Source organism: Microchirus variegatus (assembly GCF_963457635.1).
Source record: "Microchirus variegatus genome assembly, chromosome: 14".
Classification (NCBI taxonomy): domain Eukaryota; kingdom Metazoa; phylum Chordata; class Actinopteri; order Pleuronectiformes; family Soleidae; genus Microchirus; species Microchirus variegatus.
Genome location: NC_139815.1, coordinates 20726652 through 20747710, shown reverse-complemented (window position 1 = coordinate 20747710; position 21059 = coordinate 20726652). Strand labels below are relative to the sequence as shown.

Here is a 21059-nt window from a genome sequence, read left to right as displayed (position 1 = left end):
AAAAATGGTATGTAAAATGTAAAAGATATACTTTTTTTTTCTTGTGTCTTTAACAACATGCGCACCAACACAATACATTGTTTTTGATTGACTTGATTTCTGAATTATGATGTCTGTTTCTGATGTTTAGTTATCAGTAAAGCACTTCTTTTTTTTTTTTAAAGTGCAGCAACTTCCTTATTACCAGTTCCTCTTTGCTCTTTTATCCCCCATTGCAACATCTCTTGACTTCAGCCTCAGGCTTGGTGGGAGTCAAAGTAGGAGTTACAAATACCTCACAGTCTTGGAAGGCTTCGTATAATTATGTCAGGATATTGTAAGGCCTCAAACATATTATGGTATAGACGGCTTTCAAAGGCATCCTGAAACGGAGTGTGGCGTAGCTGTGAGTTTATGGTGCGTGAAGCCGGTCACCTTTCAACTCCCAGCTGGATGTGACAGTCTATTATTTAATATTTAAAAAATAAGAATAAATAAAAAATATTGTACTATAGTAAGATGTCAAAAATGTCACAGATTCAGTTTTGTTAATATTAATCATCTGCTTTAATTTTATTTAAATAACAATCAGGAACTGTACATTTAAAACAGTGGATCTAAGCGTGTGAAAAGAGAAACGGGAAGTAGAAAAGTGAAAACATTGGATCATCATCAGTGTCGGTAAGGTCCGAGCTGCGTGGAGGAGAGCTGTGGCAACATTATAGATCATTTCCACATAGGCTCGTCACTCCTCAGCGTGGAATCTGCCCAATGAAAACGTTTAACACACTTGAATGAGAGTGTGACAAGCCCGTTTCCTTATCTGGGAATAATTTTTTCCATCAGGACTCGTCTCATCTTCTGGTTCACTGAGATTATCCCACCATCATTTCCTTCAGTACTCTGATCCTTGTAGTTTCGTTTCAGCCTGTACCTGGCTGCGAGCAGGTTGAAAACATTCTTCTTCTCTGATTTTGAGAGGATGAAGGGCTTCGATGTGGCGCCATCAGCCTGAGGCGACGAACATAATTTGACAACGTGTGTGCTTCCAAAATGAGTGTGATCGGAGCCACGGGGGTGTTTGTTCCAAGTTAGGATCAGCTGGTCTGTTTACTGAAGGTTCAGTTTGTGTGGCGTCACCCAACTGAATTTGTGTTTTGTTGTCAGAGTGAATCATTGAGTGGGGCCATGAGCAGCTGCAGCTCTTTGAAGGTGCTGCCGTGACGACCAACCTGTGCCGCCTTGATCTTTGTGATGTTACTGAGGTTCTTCAGCTGCTTGTAGCACGCTTTGCACTTCTGGTGTCTGCAACGACAAACGCATCATCATCATCGTCATCATCATCATCATAGCGGTTTTTGTTTTAAACTATTTCTGATCAATACATAATCACTGTGCAAAATGCAGGGGGGTCGGGGTGGCTAGACCCCCCTGATTAGCATTCGAGACCCCCTGAAAGTCTCAAAAGCAAAATTTGAGGGGCTCTAAACATGTTGCAGTGTAATTGGAAAACATGTTTGTTTGTTTTTTCAGTTTTACATTTACACTTTGCATGCTTTCTTATCCTTTATAACTAGACGAAAAGTAAACTATTTTTTTTTGTAATATTCTTTTTTAAATGTTTTAATGAATTGCTTTCCAAATGGTGCTGTGGAAAAGGCCCACAAGCCCACATCTGACAGGGAAGATAGACAATACTGCAGGGTGACACCTGGGGTGGTGAAACGATTATTAATGGGTATTTCGCACACTGTACATATTATTATTAATATTATTATTAATAATAATAATAATAATAATAATAATAATAATAATCATAGGAAAAAATAATGATGTGACATTGGTCAGGGTTTATAGCCTCTATTTAATTGCAACACAGAAAAATTCCTTTTCTGTGTGTTTAGCAGCCCTACTCAGAACAGCCGTCTCACTTCACTGGCACTCTACTGACAAACACAGATGTATGTGTGTAACACAGGAATGTTGACGGGCAATACCAGAACAATACTGCATTGTGTGACCTGACTGAGAACAACACTGATTGTTTGAATGGACACTAACGGCAGCTCTGAACAGTGACAGATCTCGTGATTTTTCAGGTTCTCAGTAAAGTGAAGGATCAAAGCGACTCACCGCTCCTCTCGCGTGATGTCCACTCCGACAGATGGCGCAGCCTTCAGCGTGTCGAAGATCAGCACCCAAAAATGTTTCATGATGAGCCTCAGAGACATGCAGCCGGTCTGCATGTAGCTGACAACACAGGACATTTGAACAAAAATTTAAAATCAGCTCCAAATGGCCTCAAAGTGAATATTAGTTATATTTAATTTATAAAACGATAAATCTGTAGTCATCAGTGACAACAATGACATAAATATCTTGACTACATGGGAATCGAGATGCACAGATTCAGCTGCTGATGACAGGTGTCATACCTTCAGCTCACCTCAGTCGTCACTCACCTCTCGTATTTACTCTGCAGCAGTTTACCGATCTGAGGGAGAACCGTCATACAAAGGTCCAGTTTCCATAGCGACCTGAAAGACGACGGCGACGTCACACATCACAAAGTAAAAATAATAAAAACGAAGAATATAAATCAGACGTTTCCGTCCAAATCATCATACTTCCTTCTTTCTTTCAGATAACACATTAACTCGTTATAGTTCAAGTTTAGCATCAGGCAAATTGTACATTTTGAAAGCAAAAAGCAAACTCATTTTGTGTACGTTTGTGACTCACGGTTGGAGGTTGATGATGTTGAGGATGTCCACAACAATGGAGAGGTCATTCATGGAGACAGCAGTGTCCAGAGAGCTCTGCAGAGGTGAAGAGGAAGTCCATGACGTGTGGCTAAAAGCTATCTAAACAATACTAACAATCCGACATACAAATACAAACAGTCTGACATTGCACGACTGTTACAAACATACTCCTGGTCAGTGAGAGTTGTAACGATACAGGGTCAGTACGTGTTCTGGGTGTCTCACCTTCACGTCCTCTCTGACCCACACGCCTCGCACCGTCTCCAGGTTCTTGTGTCGGCTGCTCAGCATCACGCACATGGTGTCGTGACCTTTCTTGATCTGAGACAGAGCATCGTCATCGCTCAAAGCCGCACGTCTGTTGTTGGGTGAAAACTGAGGAGGAAAAAAAAAACCAGACACTCGCTCAATATGGAATGTTACTGTGAACCTTGTGACATAGGATCATATATGTGAAGATGTTCAGTTAAATCTGTTTTGAGACTTACAGGCAGGAAATCAGCCACGTTCAGTCCAATGGGTTCATTCCTGGTACTCGGGATGATTTTTGATTGAGGTTTAGACCTCGCTGTGATGACGGGAGGCTGAGGGGGAGAGGAGATGGGTGGTCGGGAGGACGATGAGCCACCTGCTGAGGGGAGCTGAGGCTTGAGACTAGAAACCACTGTGGGCTCCACCCTCTGGACTGGAGTAGAAGACGCCATTGGAAGAGCCTTTAACACACAACAAAAGTCAATATTCACACAGTAAAACAAACACTGGGTTACTGATGCTGCTGCTTTCTCTGACCTGCATCTTGTCAGGAAATGGAGAAGCCATGTCCTTTGGCTGACGGCCAGTCGCTAAGATGGTTTCTGCAAGGATGAAAAATACATCACTTTGATGACACATTCGAAATCCAATTCAATCCAACAAGCAGAACAAGTATAACAGAAAATCTTATTTTGTGTGCACAAAATGTGTTTAAAATAAATTTTAAAAACTGTTCTGCTAGTTCCCAGACTTCTGCAACAAAATGTTCCCCCCCCCCAGACAACTTTATTCAAAGATTGTTGTCCAGACGTATTTACAAATTTACATAATAAAGTCTCGAAGAAACAAGTTTTAATGCTAAGATTTCTGTTAGTTTTAGTTTTTACCGTCCTCTGGAGGAGCAGGAAAAGGCTCTGACATTTTAGGAGGGGTCCGAGCTGCAGGAGACAAAAAGACAAAGCTTTTCATCAAATCAAATCAAATTTGGACTTAAAATATGAAGCTAAGTGAATGAGAAATATAAACAGGTGTGATGCTGCAAGTCGACCTACAGATGGCATTTTTGGGCTGAAAGATTTCCTTGAAGTCTTCAGCGTTGTGGATCTCTGCTGACGACGCTTTCTCATCAGCCTCGTCCTCACTGGGGCTCCGTCTTTCACCTTCAGGGCTCGGCCTCTCAGTGTCTGTCCTCTGCTTCACCCTGATGACAACACAACGTGTGGAGTGACATCACTGAGACTGAGAGAGTCATGGTTAATGTTTGAAATGGTTAATGTTTTTATTTAAAACCTCACAGAGCAGCTCAGGCGACCACTTGTTAAATTCATTATTAGTTGATCAATCATTAAATAAATCACTATCACATTATTGTCAAGTGTTATTATACTATTGTACAATAATGTTGTTTATTGACAACATTATTATGTCTCTTATATCTACTGATACTCAAAGGAAGTACAATAGGTTTAAAAAAAACTATGCAGAACACACTTTATTGTGCTGGTGTTAAAAATCTAAACTCTGTGGTTAAAGTTATACTTACCTTTCTTGCATTTTTACACTTTTCTTTGATAATCTTAAATTGCTCCTAATAAGCGTATGGCATTCTAAAACATAAGATAAACCCACCAGGTTTTGAAACTCATCATTATTTAATTATCATATTATTATGATAAAAGTATGACCAATTAAAATATTCGGACCAAATAAAATAATTGGCCGAGCTACCTGTCTGTCTTCCGTCGAGCGCATCGACGATCGCTGTCAAAGCTTGCGAGTCACGCGCATCTCTGACAGAGCAGTGTTGCCAACATGGCGACTTTGTAGCTTAATCTGCCGAATTTTTGTGGTGTTTGGAAACTCACACATGAAAGCATGTATCACTCTGCAGTTACTGAGCTCAACAAGCAGCGTGTGTTGCCGGGATCACCTCCCAAAGCACAGTAAACTCCATAGTCCCAGCCTACAGTCAGAGCAGGGCGGACAACCTCACAACTCTGTGTCCAGGCTGCTAACAAATTGTGCATGTGCATAGCTGCTGCCGTTGTGCCCTGGAGGGTGGGACTCTGAGGGAGGCGGAGGTGTTCATGTTCAAATTTTTACTAAGTGCTGTGAGACATGCAAGAAAGGTAAGTATAGCTTTAAGCGTTTGTCTCAGGTTATGTGCATTCTGTGTTGCAGAGATTCTGATTATCAGGTGAGATGAAAAATGATGGATAATCTGTCAGTGAGCTGTGAGTTACAGCTGGTCTACAATGAGTGTTTAGGTTTGTGTCTAGGTATGTGTAAGTTAACATAAAGAAGACGTGTGAATGCGGAAAGACTGAAATGGCAACGGCTGGACGCATCATACCTCTGTGAGCTACAGGTGGTTGTCGGTCTTTCATAGTTCTTTCGCAGTGCGGCCCCTTTGGGATCCTTTGGCTCTGTGAGTGGCTCGTTGTCCCGGATGATTCCCTGGAACACAAAGCTGCCGCTCTGTTTCACCCTCTTCAGATCGACAACATATGAAGACACGCTGGACAGCTGATGAGACACGCCGATCTGGCCAAAGGCAGAGGGAAGAGATGAGACGGACACGAGGTGTGAAGCTGACAGAAGTGAGATCGTTTTGTATAATCAACAATTATTTTGTTCTCCTGCAGGGACAGCTACACACCAGCTGCTGGTTGCAGACTGCCAGATCCGAGACTTTGCCCCAACCCACTGACACCATGTCGTAGCAGCGGTCAGGCTCCCAGCCAAAGACGCGCATAGAGTCTGTGGCTCCGCTGAACAGACAGCTGCCATCTGGACTGAAAGATACACACCTGAAACCACAGGTAAGAGGTCAGGGGTCATACTCCAGCACAACACTTTTCAACTCATAGACTTATACACGTATGGGCAAGTCCTCTCCAAACATCAGTAAAAGTAGACGTAGAAACTGTGGTTTTTCAGAATAAATGCAATAACATTGACATTTAATATTAAACGACTAATACTCATTTTACAATCCATGACAGAAATTATAGACAATTATTGCATACACTACCGTTCAGCACAGCTGAAAACAGTTTTGCTGGTTCTTTGAGGAAAGCAAAGTTTGAAGGGCAAAATTATTATTATTTTGAATAAAAATCATTATTTCTCATCTTGTCTTGACTATATTTTCTTTTCATTTTGCAAATCTTTTGATGAATAAAAGTGTGAGTTTTAATGAAAAACCTGGAAAAATTGTATATGTGACTCCAAACTTTTGCACAGTACTGTAATAATTCCTCTGGCTGTAACCTGAAAAAGTGCAGCAAAGTGTACAGCCTCAAGCAGCACAAGGATAAGGCATTCTACTTGCTATAAATTCCTCTCTCAAGATGATGACATCGTCTCTGCATGCATACGTCTATGTTTCAAACCCGTCACACTCACCTGACTGGAGACATGTCTCCCTCCAACGAGCTGATCATAGTAAATTTCTCCAGATCCCAAAGTTTGATGGAGCTGCAATGCAAAAAAACACAAGAACAATTGTGGTTAAAAAAACCACAGAAAAACAAAAAAAATTAAAACAAACAGAGATGGTGCCTGCTTAGGGTAAGAGTACACCCTTAAAACAAATAGGTTGTGAAGAGGATTTCAACAAATATGATTACATGGTGTGAATGATCAATTATAAGCTATTGCAGACTAACAGGTGTTAAAATTTAAACCGCCCAGTTGAAAAAATAAATTCATTAAATAAATAAGCACAAAAAATAAAAAGTAAGAGTAAAACAGGCCAAATATAAATATAATGACAAATGACTAAAAATCTTCAAACTGCATCTGTATCAGTGGAGCTGTAACAAAAACCAATCAGCTCCCTGGAAAACCTGAGGCATAATATGACGTTACACAGTTTATTATCAAAGGAAACAATGGTGTTGTATGTGTGGTATCGTACCCGTCAGAGCTGCCTGACGCCAGCAGGTACTCGTTGGGATGGAACTGCACGATGTTGACGGCTGCGGTGTGAGATTTGAACTCTGTGATCGTCTTCCCCAGAGTCAGATCCCACAGCTGAGAAAGAACAAGAGACACAGATGAGAAAAGCTTTTGTGGGAGTGACTGTCTCCACTTGAGACAGAGCGGGGTTTATCAAGCAGATGGGAGAGCAGCACGTTTTGAAATTTTGCACTTCATGGTAATAGTTTACGTTTTTTTTAGAATTTGGGGTTTTATAAGGTACTGACACACCGTCATCGCAGAGTTTATGCAAGAACCAGTCTGACACAAGGAAAAACAGATTTCCATGATTTTACAAAGGGCTAAACTAATAAAAGATATACATGCTTGTCTTGAGAATATGTTTGTGCTCACGCAGACAAAATCAGTGTTTAAAGCTTACAGGGGAATTGGAGATGGTGGTCTACTTTTGCCTCATTAGGTTAATTTGTGCCCCTTAGTTAAAACAATGGATTTCAAACACCAACCAATACAATTCACATCTGATGGAGGCAGCAGTGGATCAAGAACTAATACATGCAGTGATGTTAAATCACACATTTTCTCCAGCTTTGATACAGGGAGTGAGCAGTTTACAAAGCAAGCGTCTGCGAGGAGTGTCTGAAGTGAACACATTATTATTTATTTTTTTTCCTCCTTGTGATTCTCTCTGGGAGCCCCCAAATCACCTACTGTATGAGCAAAAGACACAAACAGCCACTGTGTTAGTGGTTAGTTCATACCTTTATGGTGCAGTCGTCACTGGCTGAAGCCAACCACTTCCCATCTGGACTGAAGGCCAGACTCCTCACTGCCTGAGTGTGACCCTAAGAAACAAACACAACTTTAATTCTGAAATTCTGACCAATTTGGTACGACAGCTCTCATTTCTACAAAACAGAGTTCAGTCAGTGTTAAAAAAAAAGTGAGTGAATCGGAGTGATTGGATCTCAAGTGGGTGCGCTCACAGAGCCGAGCTCTTGTTATCATTTTACCTGAGACTGATTTTTTTTTTTTTTTTTTAATATGCGTTTTGTGTTTCCTCTTAGCTGTTCACACACACATAACTTACCTTATACCTGAACACATATCCTTTCCTCCGAACGTCCCACAGCTGAGAGATGGTACAAATCCACGTTCAGAGAAAAAGAAAAGTATATTAATGCAGCAGCAACATTTGTTGTCAAAACACAACTTTTCATAAAGATACATAGGTGCACACACCTTAATGTTTGTGTCCATGGAGCTGGAGGCAAGGAAATCTCCAAATGGATGGAAGCCCAGACTAGTGATGTTTGCTTTATGTCCCATCAGAGTCCTTAAAACTGAAAAAGAGAGGAAGAGTCACAATGATGATGATGATGACGATGAGCCACATGTTTTCATGATTGTGATCCTGTTCAGACCTGATAGGAACATCTGAGAGATCATGAGAGATCCAATCACACGCGAACAGCACTGTGATTGGATCTCATTCGAATTTGTGTGTATTTTGTGTGTATTTTGTGTGTTGACCAGTGTTAATGCTGTGGCAATGGACTAAAAATACACTATGGGCCCGGAGAAGTGTAAAAGCGGAGACACATCAGATTCAATCTGGTCCCAATGCCTCTACGACCACCTCCTAAAGTGTACTTACATGTGGTCAGGTGCTATCTGATTGCAATCTGATCACAGAAAATGCATTTTAATGCCAGGTGTAAAGGGAGCCTATTACTACAGTAAGCTTGCCAAAAGATGTCAGCCGATGAAGCGTCTTTAATGTGTCCTTAGGACACATAGACAAATGTGGCCAAGAGTGATTGGATGTACAGACACATTCAACAGGCTCATACCTGACCTAAGAGGTGAGCACATGTGATCATATCATTCAGGGCAGATGTTGATATCAGATAGCAAAGAGAACCATTACCTTTAAAACAAGCATAAAGCAACTTCATCACAGTCACAAAGTAAAATGTGTCTCACTCTTGGCAGCCTCCAGGTCCCAGACTCGTATTGATCCAGACTGTGAACCAGCGACGACCTGCTCCTCTGACATGTTGAATTGGACACATTCCACTGGGTTTTTGTGGCCAGTCAGACTCTGAGGTATGACAACAGATGCACACACAATGTATAATCAGGATACTAAGCTCCATTCTCTAATGGCTGATCACAGTTCAGTGTGCACATTATGTGGTTGCCAGGTCACCATGAGGAGGACTCACCATGATGCAGTTGGCCTTGCTCACAGCCCAGATGTTCACCCTGCAGTCCTCTCCTCCTGTGGCCAACAGGCGGCCGGAGCTTTTCCCCAGAGCCAAACAGGAGACACTGCTGGAGTGAGCCTCGAACTCCTCTGTAAAAACACACAAGGAACATTTTTAGTTTTAACCTGTCTCTCGGCGCTGTACTAGCTAAAGGCACTCATCAACTCAAGGCTGTTGCAGGTAAGAGGATTTTCCTATGGGGGAGCAGAAAAGGGTCAGAACCTCCTTCATGATTGACACCCAACTTTCTCAGCTGTTTGGTTTAGTGCAGCTCTTAATCATCCATCCAAGTTGCTACTCACGCAGGCGCCATGATATCTTGGTGGTTCTGGCAGCAGCCATGCTGGTCACACTGAAGACTCACATCCACCTGCAGAAGCACAACATATGCAACTGTATAAACTTGTCAACAGATGTTCTGATAAACTCATGCTGTGAACTATATTGTCACATGATTTACTCTGAATGCCTCATTTCTTTTCAGCAAGCCAAGTCTACTTCATATTCATATAAACACAGTTGAACCGATGGGGATTTTTAATGGCAGATGCAGATAGAAATCAGGGCAGTTAGTAGGCTGCAGTGATGCTGTTATTTTGGACAGTTTTATTTGTTCTTCCATATAATAAAATATAAATAAAATACATGAAGTGAATTGTTCCTTCCCTTCAAAAAGAGAATACTTAGATCAGATTAATTACACCACCTGCTCCTCATATAAGGCTGTGAATGTCAGCAAGATAACATTACTTATCAGCCAAATAAAATGACTTATCACATCACAGTGCAACAGCAGCAAAACCACAAGAACCTTGAGAATTACCATTAGAATCATGAAAATATGTGATGGGCTAACTTATTAAATGTCTGTTGGACTACAGGACTGTTCCATGTGTTTCTAATACACTGAACACTAAGTAAATGAAACAGCCTTGCTGACACTAAATTTTAGTTAAGTGTCAGCAAGGCTGTTTCATTTACTTAGTAACACTCTAAAGTGTGCCAAAGACAGAAAGTATGATAAAAAAAACAAATATTGAAAGTCGACCTCAGGATCAGGATCAGGTCAGAAAAAACAGGGCAACTCACCTTTGTAACTAAGCTTAGTGCTAAGATACTGATTAAAAGGCTGATTAACAAACGCACCGACATGTTACACAAGAGTCCAGGGACATTTGGATTAAATGACCGATGAGCAGGTGAGGCCCTGTAGGTCACTTCGCCAAGTTTAATTAGCCTTTATACTCTTTATAACAGTTAGCTGACCAGTGTTTAAGTCGATTAGCACTCCGAGCTAATCAACGCTAGCCGCCTTTTCCTTAAAATCATATTTTACGCTAAATTGCTAACTCTTAACTAAATCGTCCGTTTACCTCCGTCGGTTAAACATGTGACCAGAGACGTTCACGTGAAAACGTCAAACTGAACACATATAATCCGTCTCGGCCGCTGAGAATGACTTGTTGACAGTCCGGTTGCTTCTCTACTGTAACTTAGCTACGGAGCAACAGAGCGTTTACTTCCGCTGTCGTCAAATAAAACTTTATTAGCAACAACAACGAGAGCAAAACACAATACATTCGGGAAGAAAAAACAACAACACACACAGAACTTAAATACCAAGTATTAAAGTGTCGTACAAATATATAAAAATGTGTATTTTATAGAGACATAACGTTTTAATAACTGTAAATACAGTAAATGATTGTACAATCTCGCAGGTAAAAGTATTGTGTTTGTGAATTCCATATTAATTGATGTATTTACACATTTAAAAAAAAAAATACAAAAAAAAAACTAAGACTGATGAAGGAATTTTACTGAACTGTAGAAGAATTGTTCTGACCCTAAACAGAAACGGACACGCCTCTTTTCCTCTGATTGGCTCGCGCTTTTGTCCTTACCTAACGCTGACCAATCATCATTCATGCTTCACCCTAACCCAATCAAAGGCAGGGTAAAGACAGGTCTTCTCCCACCTCAGGGAAAACAAATCCGGAAGAAGTCTGATCGTCTCTCTCTCTGTTTTAGGTGTGATTATAGAAACAAAATTAACATTTCCAAAGCACCTTTCTCTTTAGAGCTTTGCACACAGTCCGGTTCTAACGGGTTTGTGTCGCTGACAAAAACCACAAGCGGGAGCTAAGTCCTGAACCTGCTTCTCCAACATGGCGGCGGTAGACGTGGAAGACGAGAGTATTTTGGCGTCTATCTTTAAGGACAGCTTCCCGGACAGCTGGAGGGACAACCCGGACTTCACAGTCTACCTCTCGGAGCTAAGCTCATTTGGAGTGGAGAAACTGAGCCGGGAGCCGGAGCGGCTGGCGGAGGAGCGGGCTCAGATCCTGCAGCAGACCCGGGAGCTGGCATTCTCCAACTATCAGACCTTCATTCGCACCGCGGACTGCACCAAACACATCTATCGGGACTTCGGACGGGTGGAAAGTAGCGTGTCCGGGCTTCTGGACAAGCTTCCAGGCTTCGGGGAGAAATGCAGGTCTGTGCTGCTCGGTCACTGATAACACAAACATAATGGCTGAGTTGAAATGAAGCTTTAACAAATAGCCACAATCTACCAGAGACACGTCGTAGACTGAAGTTGACACCTTTCTGTGTTTTTGTTTATCTTGATCGTTTTTATATTTTTAGATTATAGGTTTTTGGTTTTAAAGGATGGAGGGTGTCTCTTGCTGTGAAGCCCTTGGAGGCAAATTGTACTGTAGGATTTTGGGCTATATAAATAAAATTGAAATGACTTGAGACTATTCTTTAAGAAGGACAGGTAAAATATAGGAAATTGATATCAGTACTTAAATTACTGTTTTATTAAGTGTAATAAATAACTTATTTTGAAATATTATCCCTGCATGTTTCTCTTATTCTTTAGGTAATGGAGTTCAGTGACATTATAATTTCAAACCTTATTATATTACAGTATTTATTGTTCTTTAATCACTTGTGTTCATTTCTCCTCACTGTTATATTTTGTCATGCCCAATAGCAATGGTCAGTGTAAGATGAAGTCACTCATTCATTGTACCTTTTTCTCTCATCAGGGGCTTTGTGAAGGAGGCAGAGGACATCGGTGTCAGTCGCAGGATGAACAGCCTGACGCTGAACCGTCACACTGAGATCTTGGAGATTCTGGAGATCCCCCAGCTCATGGACACCTGCGTCCGAAACGGATATTATGAGGAAGCTCTAGAGCTGGCAGCATACGCCAAGAGGCTGGAGAAGAAGCACTCCTCCATCCAAGTCATTCAGGTGAGTCCAGGAGGAGCTGAAATACTGTTCTCATTTCATTTCCATCTTAAAAGTCAGGCGGGAGGGAGACTTTTTGCCTCTTTTACTGTTGGGTGTTCTGTGAAACCTAATCTCGTTATTTTTTCTGTGAAACTAAATATTGTTTTTTACCGAGAGGATTTATTGATAACATAACTGTTATTGTTCTGTTTTATCTCTTAAAAACTGCATCTTGTATTTTCAGGGTATTGTGCGTGAAGTGCGGCAGTCGACTCAGCTGATGCTGAACCAGCTGTTGCAGCAGCTGCGCAGCAACTCGCAGCTTCCCGTCTGCCTGCGTGTCATTGGTTACCTGCGGAGGATGGACGTGTTCACAGAGGCAGAGCTGCGGGTGAAGTTCCTGCAGGCCCGCGGCACCTGGCTGAACTCCATCCTGGCTGCCATCCCCGAAGATGACCCCTATTTCCACATCACCAAAACCATCGAGGCCTGCAGAGTTCACCTGTTTGACATCATCACCCAGTACAGAGCGATCTTTTCGGACGAAGACCCACTGGTGCCCGCTGCTGGTGAACACGTGGTGGTGAATGAGGGTGCAATCTTCCACGGCTGGTTAGTGCAGAAAATGTCTGAGTTTCTGGAGACATTAGAGAGGGACCTGCAGCGGGGTGTGGGGGGGCGCCTGGACTCCCTGCTGGGTCAGTGCATGTACTTTGGCCTGTCCTTTAGCAGAGTGGGGGCAGATTTCCGTGGCCAACTGGCGCCTATGTTCCAGAGGGTGGCAGCAGAGACATTTGGCAGAGCTGTGCAAGAAGCTGTGGACAAATTCCAAGAAGACATGAACATGTACACACTAATATCTCTGCCTTCAGTACTGGGAGGGACTATTCCTCCTGTGGCCCCGAGCATCCAGCCTGGCACCCTGCAGCCCCCCATGACCCTGCTGGACTTCCAGCCACTGGCCTGCTTCCTCAACAACATACTGACTGCCTTCAATGACCTCCGGCTCTGCTGCCCCGTTGGCCTGGTCCAGGATATAACCAGGTGCCTGGAGGATACTCTGAAAATGGTAAGAAGCTGTTTCTGGTAATCCATAAATATAATAATGGCCCTTCCTCTAACATCAGTCATGTTGAGCTCTGCTGTTACAGACTTTGAATTGCGAATTTGAATGAATATCATCAGCATTGTCGTTATTTTTCCCCCCAATCAGGTGACCCGTCAGATTCTTGTGTTCCACCGAGCAGAGGAGTCGGCATTCAGCAGCAGAGAAAAGGAGCTGTTTGTTCAGTTCTGTTGCTCGTACGCTGAAGACTTGCTGCCGTTCCTCAACCGCTGCCTGCAGGTCCTGTTTCCTCCAGCGCAGGTGGCTCTCATTCTGGGTGAGAAGTGTTTTGCCCTCCTTCATGCTGTTGTCAATAATCAATAAACCATTACTTATCCAACTGAGCATATTTTGGGGGGAATGCTTAAAAGAGATCAGATATTTTAGTGGAAAGCTCCTCATCCTCAGTGTCCCATAACCTTCTCTTCTTCCACCATTTCTTTCTTCTACCTGCACCTCTTCTTTCATTCCCTTCACCTCATCCTCCTATCCTTCTTCAGCCACCACTTCCTCTTCATCCTTCTTTTTCCTCATCCTCCTTTATCCGTCTGTTCTTCCTCATTTTGCTTCTTCCTACTGGTGTTGATAGTCCAGTGTGAAGAGAGACAAATAAACACATGCTGCTTAGCAACAAGCTCAAGATATGGAAGATGATTTTCTACACAAGAAAAAATAATAATAATAATAATTTGCATACAAATTCTAAATGTGTTTTCCAAGCTTGTAACGGTGCAGCATTATACTGTATAACAATTAGAAATAGTGAAAAGTAAATGCTGTTCTGAACGTGTTCCGTCTCTGCAGGCGTCGCTCCAACTCAGCTCCAAAAGTACGACAGTTTGGGTTGCATTGACCTCGCTGTGGTCCTCGAGCCTCTGGACTTTGTGCTTCCACAGAGAGAAACGCCTGCCCCGCTGCCAGTGCCCGAGGTCGATATCTCCAGTGAGCTGAGCAGCCTGAAGTTTGAAACGCCACACGAAGAACGAGTAACTGATCCAGAACCATCAGTGACCCAGTCCAGTCCCAGAGAACCTGAGTCTGAGGCAACTGCTGAACCAACAGTACAGAACTTTGACGATGAAGATGAGGAGTTTTCTCTGGATTAACAGACGCTGGTGTGAAAAGAGAATCAAATGATTTCATGAACTCCCAAGTTTCAAGAAGGAAGTTGAAGAACTGCTGTAGATTTTGGGACCTGGTGATGGACCTTTTTACTTTTTCAGGATTTTATGAACTACAAAATAAAAATGTGTATAGGGAAAAATATTATTTAACGACCATACCATGTTAAATTAATCTATGTTGATAATTGAATAATAATTTTTAACGTCCGTTAACACATTACTGGGTTTCTTTCACTCTGACTTTAGGTACACTGAATGACACTTTTGCAGGGATCATGTCATCAACTACATATGACCGAATGAATGTCAGAGAATCGCTCTTATTTATCTTGACGTGACTGTGAAAATAAAAACACCCCAGGTTCTGACTCATTGTCTGAGAGGAAACAGCAGGATGTTTTAAATTACACATATTTCAAATGTTAAACGTGACGTTTCACGAGCTGGCTGCTGTACGGGTTTCTAACAGTTAAATGAAGTTGTAATTCCAAAATTAAGACCAACTTTCAAAGGACAATTTTGCATTTCTTTTGTTTTCTTACATTTTCTCTTCCAGAATCTATAATTTAATTTCACATCAGTTAAATATGCAAAGAGTGAATCTGATCCATGTTTTGTAACATTTTATTAAGCCTAAAGTTAATGATGCACTTCAGTGAAATTCTGGGCCGATTGTTCTTTTGGTGCAGGGACAGTAATCTTCATTACATAAATAAATATAAATAAATGGTCTTAAAACTGACAGTCCACCACATCTCCATCACAAACTCATTCATACACATTTATGACATTTTTGATACTAACTTTAATCACTAACAAAACAGTAATTGATGCTTTGTCCATGATTCTATAATAACAATAATAATAATTCAACTAGTATTCATGCTTGGGCCCTAATAACAATATTATGAAGGTTGTAATAAGATGGACTCATCCATTAGTTGCAGTTCAGCAGCTAGCTTTTGTATCTCAGATGTCTGAATGTACCAGCAGAATTAATACATGACTGAAGTTTTTAAAAATTATGCATTGATTAACTACAGAAACTGGCACGTAAGTTGGAGCCGTTACAATCTCTGCATTGGGCTGGGCATCTGCATCTCGACTGAACCTATCTGATGATGTTGCATCATCACGAGTCCAAACATCCATCGGCCCCTCACTTCTTTTTGACAAACTTCTTGCGCGAAGCGTTGGGGTTGGCTCGTCTTCTGCCGCCTCCACACTGGCCGTCCTGGATCTGCAGGTTTGCCGCTCGGCTGTAGATGTCTTTCTCGCAGAAAGGCGACGCGTTGGCCAAGTAGTCTGGGTTGAAGACGTCGTTCTTCTGGCGAGCCTTTCGGGACAGTTTCTGCTGGGGGAATTGCTGGTCCTCCACCAGTTGAGGGTTGTTGGCATGTTTCCCGCCCTGAGGCAGAGGCAGCGGGTGCTGAAACAAAACGGAGGAGAATTAAAGTATATGTTTAAAAACAAAAAGTTTTAAAATTTCAACTTCTATCCATATAGAATGTCTATAATACAAAATACATCCTGCATCATGCATTCCATGTCATGCTTCATTCTGAGATTCTGTTTACATTTTTCAACATCTTATTGACCAATTTTCTCTAGAATACAGGTTTATTTTGTTATTGAATTATTTGGGGCAATTATGTGCTAATGCAATATCATTCAAAACAAAATTTAAAATCATAAACGAAACACAAATCAGCATTTCCTCACCCGCAGTCCTCTCGGGTTCAGCACTTTGGGGTTTGTGGAGAAATGCATCTTCATACTGCCGTCCTCGCCGACTGTTACCGCCAACTTCTTCAGAGTTTTGTTTCCGCAGTGAGGACAGAAAACTTTGTCCATGTTACTCGTCGTCCTGGAATCGAAGCACATACACAGTCAAGCACCATCACTCACAGTGAAACCTGAGGATGGATGCACTCTGGAGAGTGAGAGAGAGTGAGATCTCTGAGCTGCTCTCTCTCTGTCTCCAGAGGATGAACCCCTTCATTGACCTTGTGGCCCAATTTTATTTGACTCACTTGAAGCAAGCGTGACACCTCAAGATGTAATTCCTCGCCTGCTTGATCACCATGCCATTTACAGAGAGGACATGAAGGCCAATCTGGATCAGAACATTCTGGAAAGATAAGAGGTCAGAGATTCATTTTTTGTCATTCTGTTCTTTTTCCCTACGACACTGTGTTGTTTGTGTGGCAAATCAATTCATCCTTGAATGGAAGTAAACATCTATGATGAATTAGCGAGGTTTCCCTCAACAAAAGCTACCCATCTACAGTATCTATCTATCTATCTATCTATCTATCTATCTATCTATCTATCTATCTATCTATCTATCTATCTATCTATCTATCTATCTATCTATCTATCTATCTATAAATTGAAATCACTTAAGTTATTAAAGCATGATGCCTGTTACCTGCATGGCGAAGTCGGTGGTAAGACATCCGACTGTGACATCAGCAGGAGCCACCCAATCAGGGGAGTCCATCTTCACCTCTTTGATGTTACTGGGAGTGATCCAACCTCCTCCATCATCTTCATCCTCCTCTTCATCTCCAGGCTCATTCTCTTTGTCCTCATCATTTGACTGGCAATCTTTCTGAGGCAACGTCTCCGAGATGCCATCCATTTTCTGGAAACAAACATGCGTCACCACAACAATCAGTAACAGTAACATGGTCACACCTGCTTCTGATGTTTGCCAGTTGCGAAACAGAATATCACAGCGTCTCCGTTTCATATCATCTGATGAATCAACACATCAAACAAAAAGCCTTCTCACTTTCCACTTGTTGTCCTCAGTCATTGTCAAGCCATCTGTGATGGACTCGAACACACAGTTAGCTGATCATCACTGTGTATCTGTGAGTGCATGTGTGTTCATGGAGCTAGTGGTTACTGCCTGGATTTAACAAAACCTTTTATAATGTTCAGAAATAAAGGCTAAGAAGCACTCGCATTTGTCGGTTCCAGATTTGATCAATATTCCCAATCACCTTTGCTAACCTGCTAATTTAAGTGTGAAAGAGGCTTTACTTTCAGTTTCACCGAATAAAACAAATCCCTGCTATGACAATCCATCACTGTGGTTTAGTAATTTCTGAAAACACATGCAGAGGCGAAAATCGATATGCAAATGCCCCCATGTAGGGACGTGATTTTTATTTTCAGGTGTGGCAGTATGGATGCAGCTTACTTCTGATACAGAGCTGAAACTCCTGTCTGGATGCATATCAGAAGTAGTAGTAACGGTATGGATAAAGCCAGTCTGTGTAATCCTCAAGCAAACAAGTCATAGAAACTCACCAGTAAGTCCAACAGGTCTTCATCAATGGTCAGTGGTGGTTGTCTCCAGAACTGGAAGCTGTTAAACTTGTCACCATCTGACACCACAGGAGACATCCGTGTCTGTATGTTGTTCACAACCTTGGCTGGATTCTGCAGGGGCAACGACAAACAGAAGGGGTTTAACAATATGTGTATTTGTCCCCTACTGTTACAGTGCAGCTGATAACAACCGAGTAGACACAGTAAATGCACTTTCTATTACTTTATTTTGGCATTTATTATGATGTTCAAGCAGTGATCAAGTGATCCAAACCTGTTCAGTTGATTCTGAGTTTGAACAAAGATTGAAGCAAACGATACACAAGAGTAACCAATGCCGTCAGCGCTCTCTTTCAACAGAAAGATTCTTCTCATGGCAATAGGAAAAGGAGTCGAGTGCCTATTATTTGCAGGTTCACCCATTTAAAAATAAACTGCAGAACTGATTGGCTGCTGTTCAGTTTCTATCTTTATAGGTGTGAACAGACCATTTAACTATAGATAGTTGCGTACTACACATGAAAGGTCTTAAAGCCAGATTCAATGCATGCGTGTGGACACTAAGATTTGACTACCGTCTGACTCACCAGTAACTTTAGCAGCTCATTGTCAATGGATGGTAGCGGTGCTCTCCAAAACTGGAAGTTGTTATACTCATCACCATCACGCCGGTCTGTAGTCACTGTCTCTGTGCAAGTCTGTCTGTTGCTAGAACTGTTCACAGGTTTCTGAAGAGACACCAGAGAGAGGACAGCTTTTGACACATGGACACATTTGGACAGAGGTGGTAACAATGATCTTTCCCATCACAGAGCAAACATGCCTGGATGAGTCAAACTACCATCTGATTTTTACCTTGGAGGGGAAGTGGAATCCTGCAAGATTAACAGGAGCCTCTGGGTGACGCTGTGTGCTTTGTATATTGACCTGAAACAGATCATTAATTAAAGTTACTCTCTGCTGGAAATGATGAGTCAACATGCTGAATTAGACAGGAAGCATGGGGGAAACATAGGGACTGTAGTACTCTTGTGGCAGTGGTTTGCTCAGTAGGTACCTTGACCTCTGGCTCTCCCCTGAGGTGTTCGGAACCAACGTGTTCCAGTTCCAGCTGGTACGTCAGAGCCATGACTTTGATATCGGTGGCTGAAAGACTCGGGTAGTCTCCGGTCTTCTTCGAGAACTCTGTCACTGTGGAGAGGAAAAACGCAACCGAGATTGTTACCGAGGGTTATATACCATTATACATGTATTATACCATCATATATATGTACCAATATACCATTGGGGAACTTTGAGTTTAGTTACCATGTCTGATGTGTTCAGGATGCGGCTCTTTGAAATGAAGCTGGTACGGCAGGAAGGCCAAACTCCTCCTGGTGGGTTTGTCTCTGATCTCGTCCACCACATCTTTCAATGTGTAAATGTTATTGCCAATATCCTGCAACAAAAGAAAGATTTTAAGATCAGGTTAAAATCGCAACACAAAACAAGAACAGTAACTAATCAAAACACACACCAGACAGAATCAACTGATCTATAAACTAAAAGAAAACTAATAGACAAAAGAACAATAAAGACAAAATGACAGCATGAGATTACCTATCTAATTATAAATAAGCTGGCCTCAGATCAGTGGATAGAAATATGATGGGACCTTTGCAAAGCAGTGGCTACATTACACGTTTGAATGGATTTTAACCAAAGCTTAAGACGTTTTTAGACAATGCAAATCTGTTTGACACTTCCACTTCCCAACCACTTTAATCGAGAAGGCCGATTGACCAAAATAGTCTTCCTAAACTGTCATACCCAGTCTCAATTTCATGTAGCCTGCCAGCCGCTTAATATCAAGTTATTTCTGTATGGTTTATTTCATTAATAGATAGACTGGCCCCCTACTGACTGAATTAGACACTAGACAGTTTGAAGGCCCCTGCTGAAGGGAGGGGCCAGACAAGCTCTCAAAGGGGGTAGTGCAAGCCCATTATTAATTTAAACACCAGCCAAACATCTGAATAAAACAAAAATATCAAAATGAAGGTTATATGGTGATATGTCCATTTTTTTTTTATCCAGTGTTTTTTAGATCCGTTTATATATCGACTCAAGGGTGGGGTGGTCAGTTACTCCTGCTTGGGACCAAATAGTCAAGACATTTCATGTCTGATGCACTATAACACATTAAACCTGACACTCCTGATTACCTTGCTCACATGGTTGATGTTAAAAAACGTGTACACGTGCAACAACACAGGTGGACACATTCATTTTCTCGTGAATCAATGTACGTTTGGTATTTATTGTGTTGTATTCGTAACAGTAACACCATAACCACAGGATGGTAAACACCATACATAATCCTGGAGACACTATTTTAAGGTTGAAATCCTACATTGTGTCGCGTTTAATTCTATTGTAGTGTGTTGATGGTGTGTCTGTGGAGGAGGCCCACAGACACACCACCGTTACGGACTCCGTGACAGTGAACACGGACACACGGACGGCGAACTGGTCACGTGGCCTGTTATTACACTCATTAAAACACTATCATGAGATGAAACCGTGAACAAAGTCTCACCTGAAGAGGAGCTTTCTTCAAAAACGCTGCTGCGTCAGCCACAACATGCTCCACCAGGGTAGGTGCCATCTTGGATTGACGACCAGCAACGACCAACCAGAGGAGACGACCAACGCCTCAAACGCACCATAAGTGCCGGAAATCTGAAAGGTACTAGTCCGAACTTGAGTGAATTAACCAAAATAATGTATACAAACTGTACTTCAGCTATCACATATTTTGAGAAGTAATAGAACCTTAAACTCATTGGACATTTGCTTGTGTTTATTCTAAGTTCCACTTTCTTTTCTTTTTTTTTAAAATAAACTTTCTTCCATGATATGATACAATATCAAGTATTTATGTGTATTTTGGTTACAATAAATTGTTGGATTTTTTTTAAATAAGAAAAATAAATAAATAAAATACATTTTGAATGTTTCTATGTAATAGTGATTCAAATAAACAGTATGA

The 21059-nt window shown here is 41.7% G+C and overlaps 3 protein-coding genes across 3 annotated transcripts; 1 reads left to right on the top strand and 2 right to left on the bottom strand.

Moving 5' to 3' along the window:
• Positions 1 to 604: 604 nt before the first annotated feature.
• On the bottom strand, positions 605 to 10704 carry katnb1 (katanin p80 (WD repeat containing) subunit B 1). Its single transcript, XM_083901245.1, has 20 exons — positions 10585 to 10704; positions 9514 to 9581; positions 9170 to 9300; positions 8928 to 9045; positions 8184 to 8284; positions 8032 to 8073; positions 7703 to 7786; positions 6919 to 7034; positions 6405 to 6476; positions 5656 to 5806; positions 5350 to 5540; positions 4049 to 4197; positions 3884 to 3934; positions 3534 to 3598; positions 3233 to 3457; positions 2970 to 3119; positions 2722 to 2798; positions 2442 to 2516; positions 2113 to 2229; positions 605 to 1284 (listed from the first exon to the last, which is right to left on the bottom strand). The coding sequence occupies exons 2-20, from the start codon at positions 9551 to 9553 to the stop codon at positions 1143 to 1145; spliced, it is 2097 nt and encodes a 698-aa protein (XP_083757371.1). The 5' UTR covers positions 9554 to 9581; positions 10585 to 10704; the 3' UTR covers positions 605 to 1142.
• Positions 10705 to 11343: 639 nt separating this feature from the next.
• cog8 (component of oligomeric golgi complex 8) lies at positions 11344 to 15071 on the top strand. Its single transcript, XM_083900747.1, has 5 exons — positions 11344 to 11708; positions 12268 to 12475; positions 12699 to 13523; positions 13668 to 13836; positions 14364 to 15071. Exons 1-5 carry the CDS (start codon positions 11380 to 11382, stop codon positions 14663 to 14665), a joined length of 1833 nt encoding a protein of 610 aa, XP_083756873.1. The 5' UTR covers positions 11344 to 11379; the 3' UTR covers positions 14666 to 15071.
• A 226-nt stretch (positions 15072 to 15297) lies between these two features.
• nob1 (NIN1 (RPN12) binding protein 1 homolog) lies at positions 15298 to 20691 on the bottom strand. Its single transcript, XM_083900908.1, has 10 exons — positions 20607 to 20691; positions 19334 to 19466; positions 19083 to 19216; positions 18881 to 18952; positions 18613 to 18753; positions 18005 to 18136; positions 17115 to 17330; positions 16717 to 16814; positions 16406 to 16550; positions 15298 to 16112 (listed from the first exon to the last, which is right to left on the bottom strand). Exons 1-10 carry the CDS (start codon positions 20673 to 20675, stop codon positions 15843 to 15845), a joined length of 1410 nt encoding a protein of 469 aa, XP_083757034.1. The 5' UTR covers positions 20676 to 20691; the 3' UTR covers positions 15298 to 15842.
• Positions 20692 to 21059: the final 368 nt, after the last annotated feature.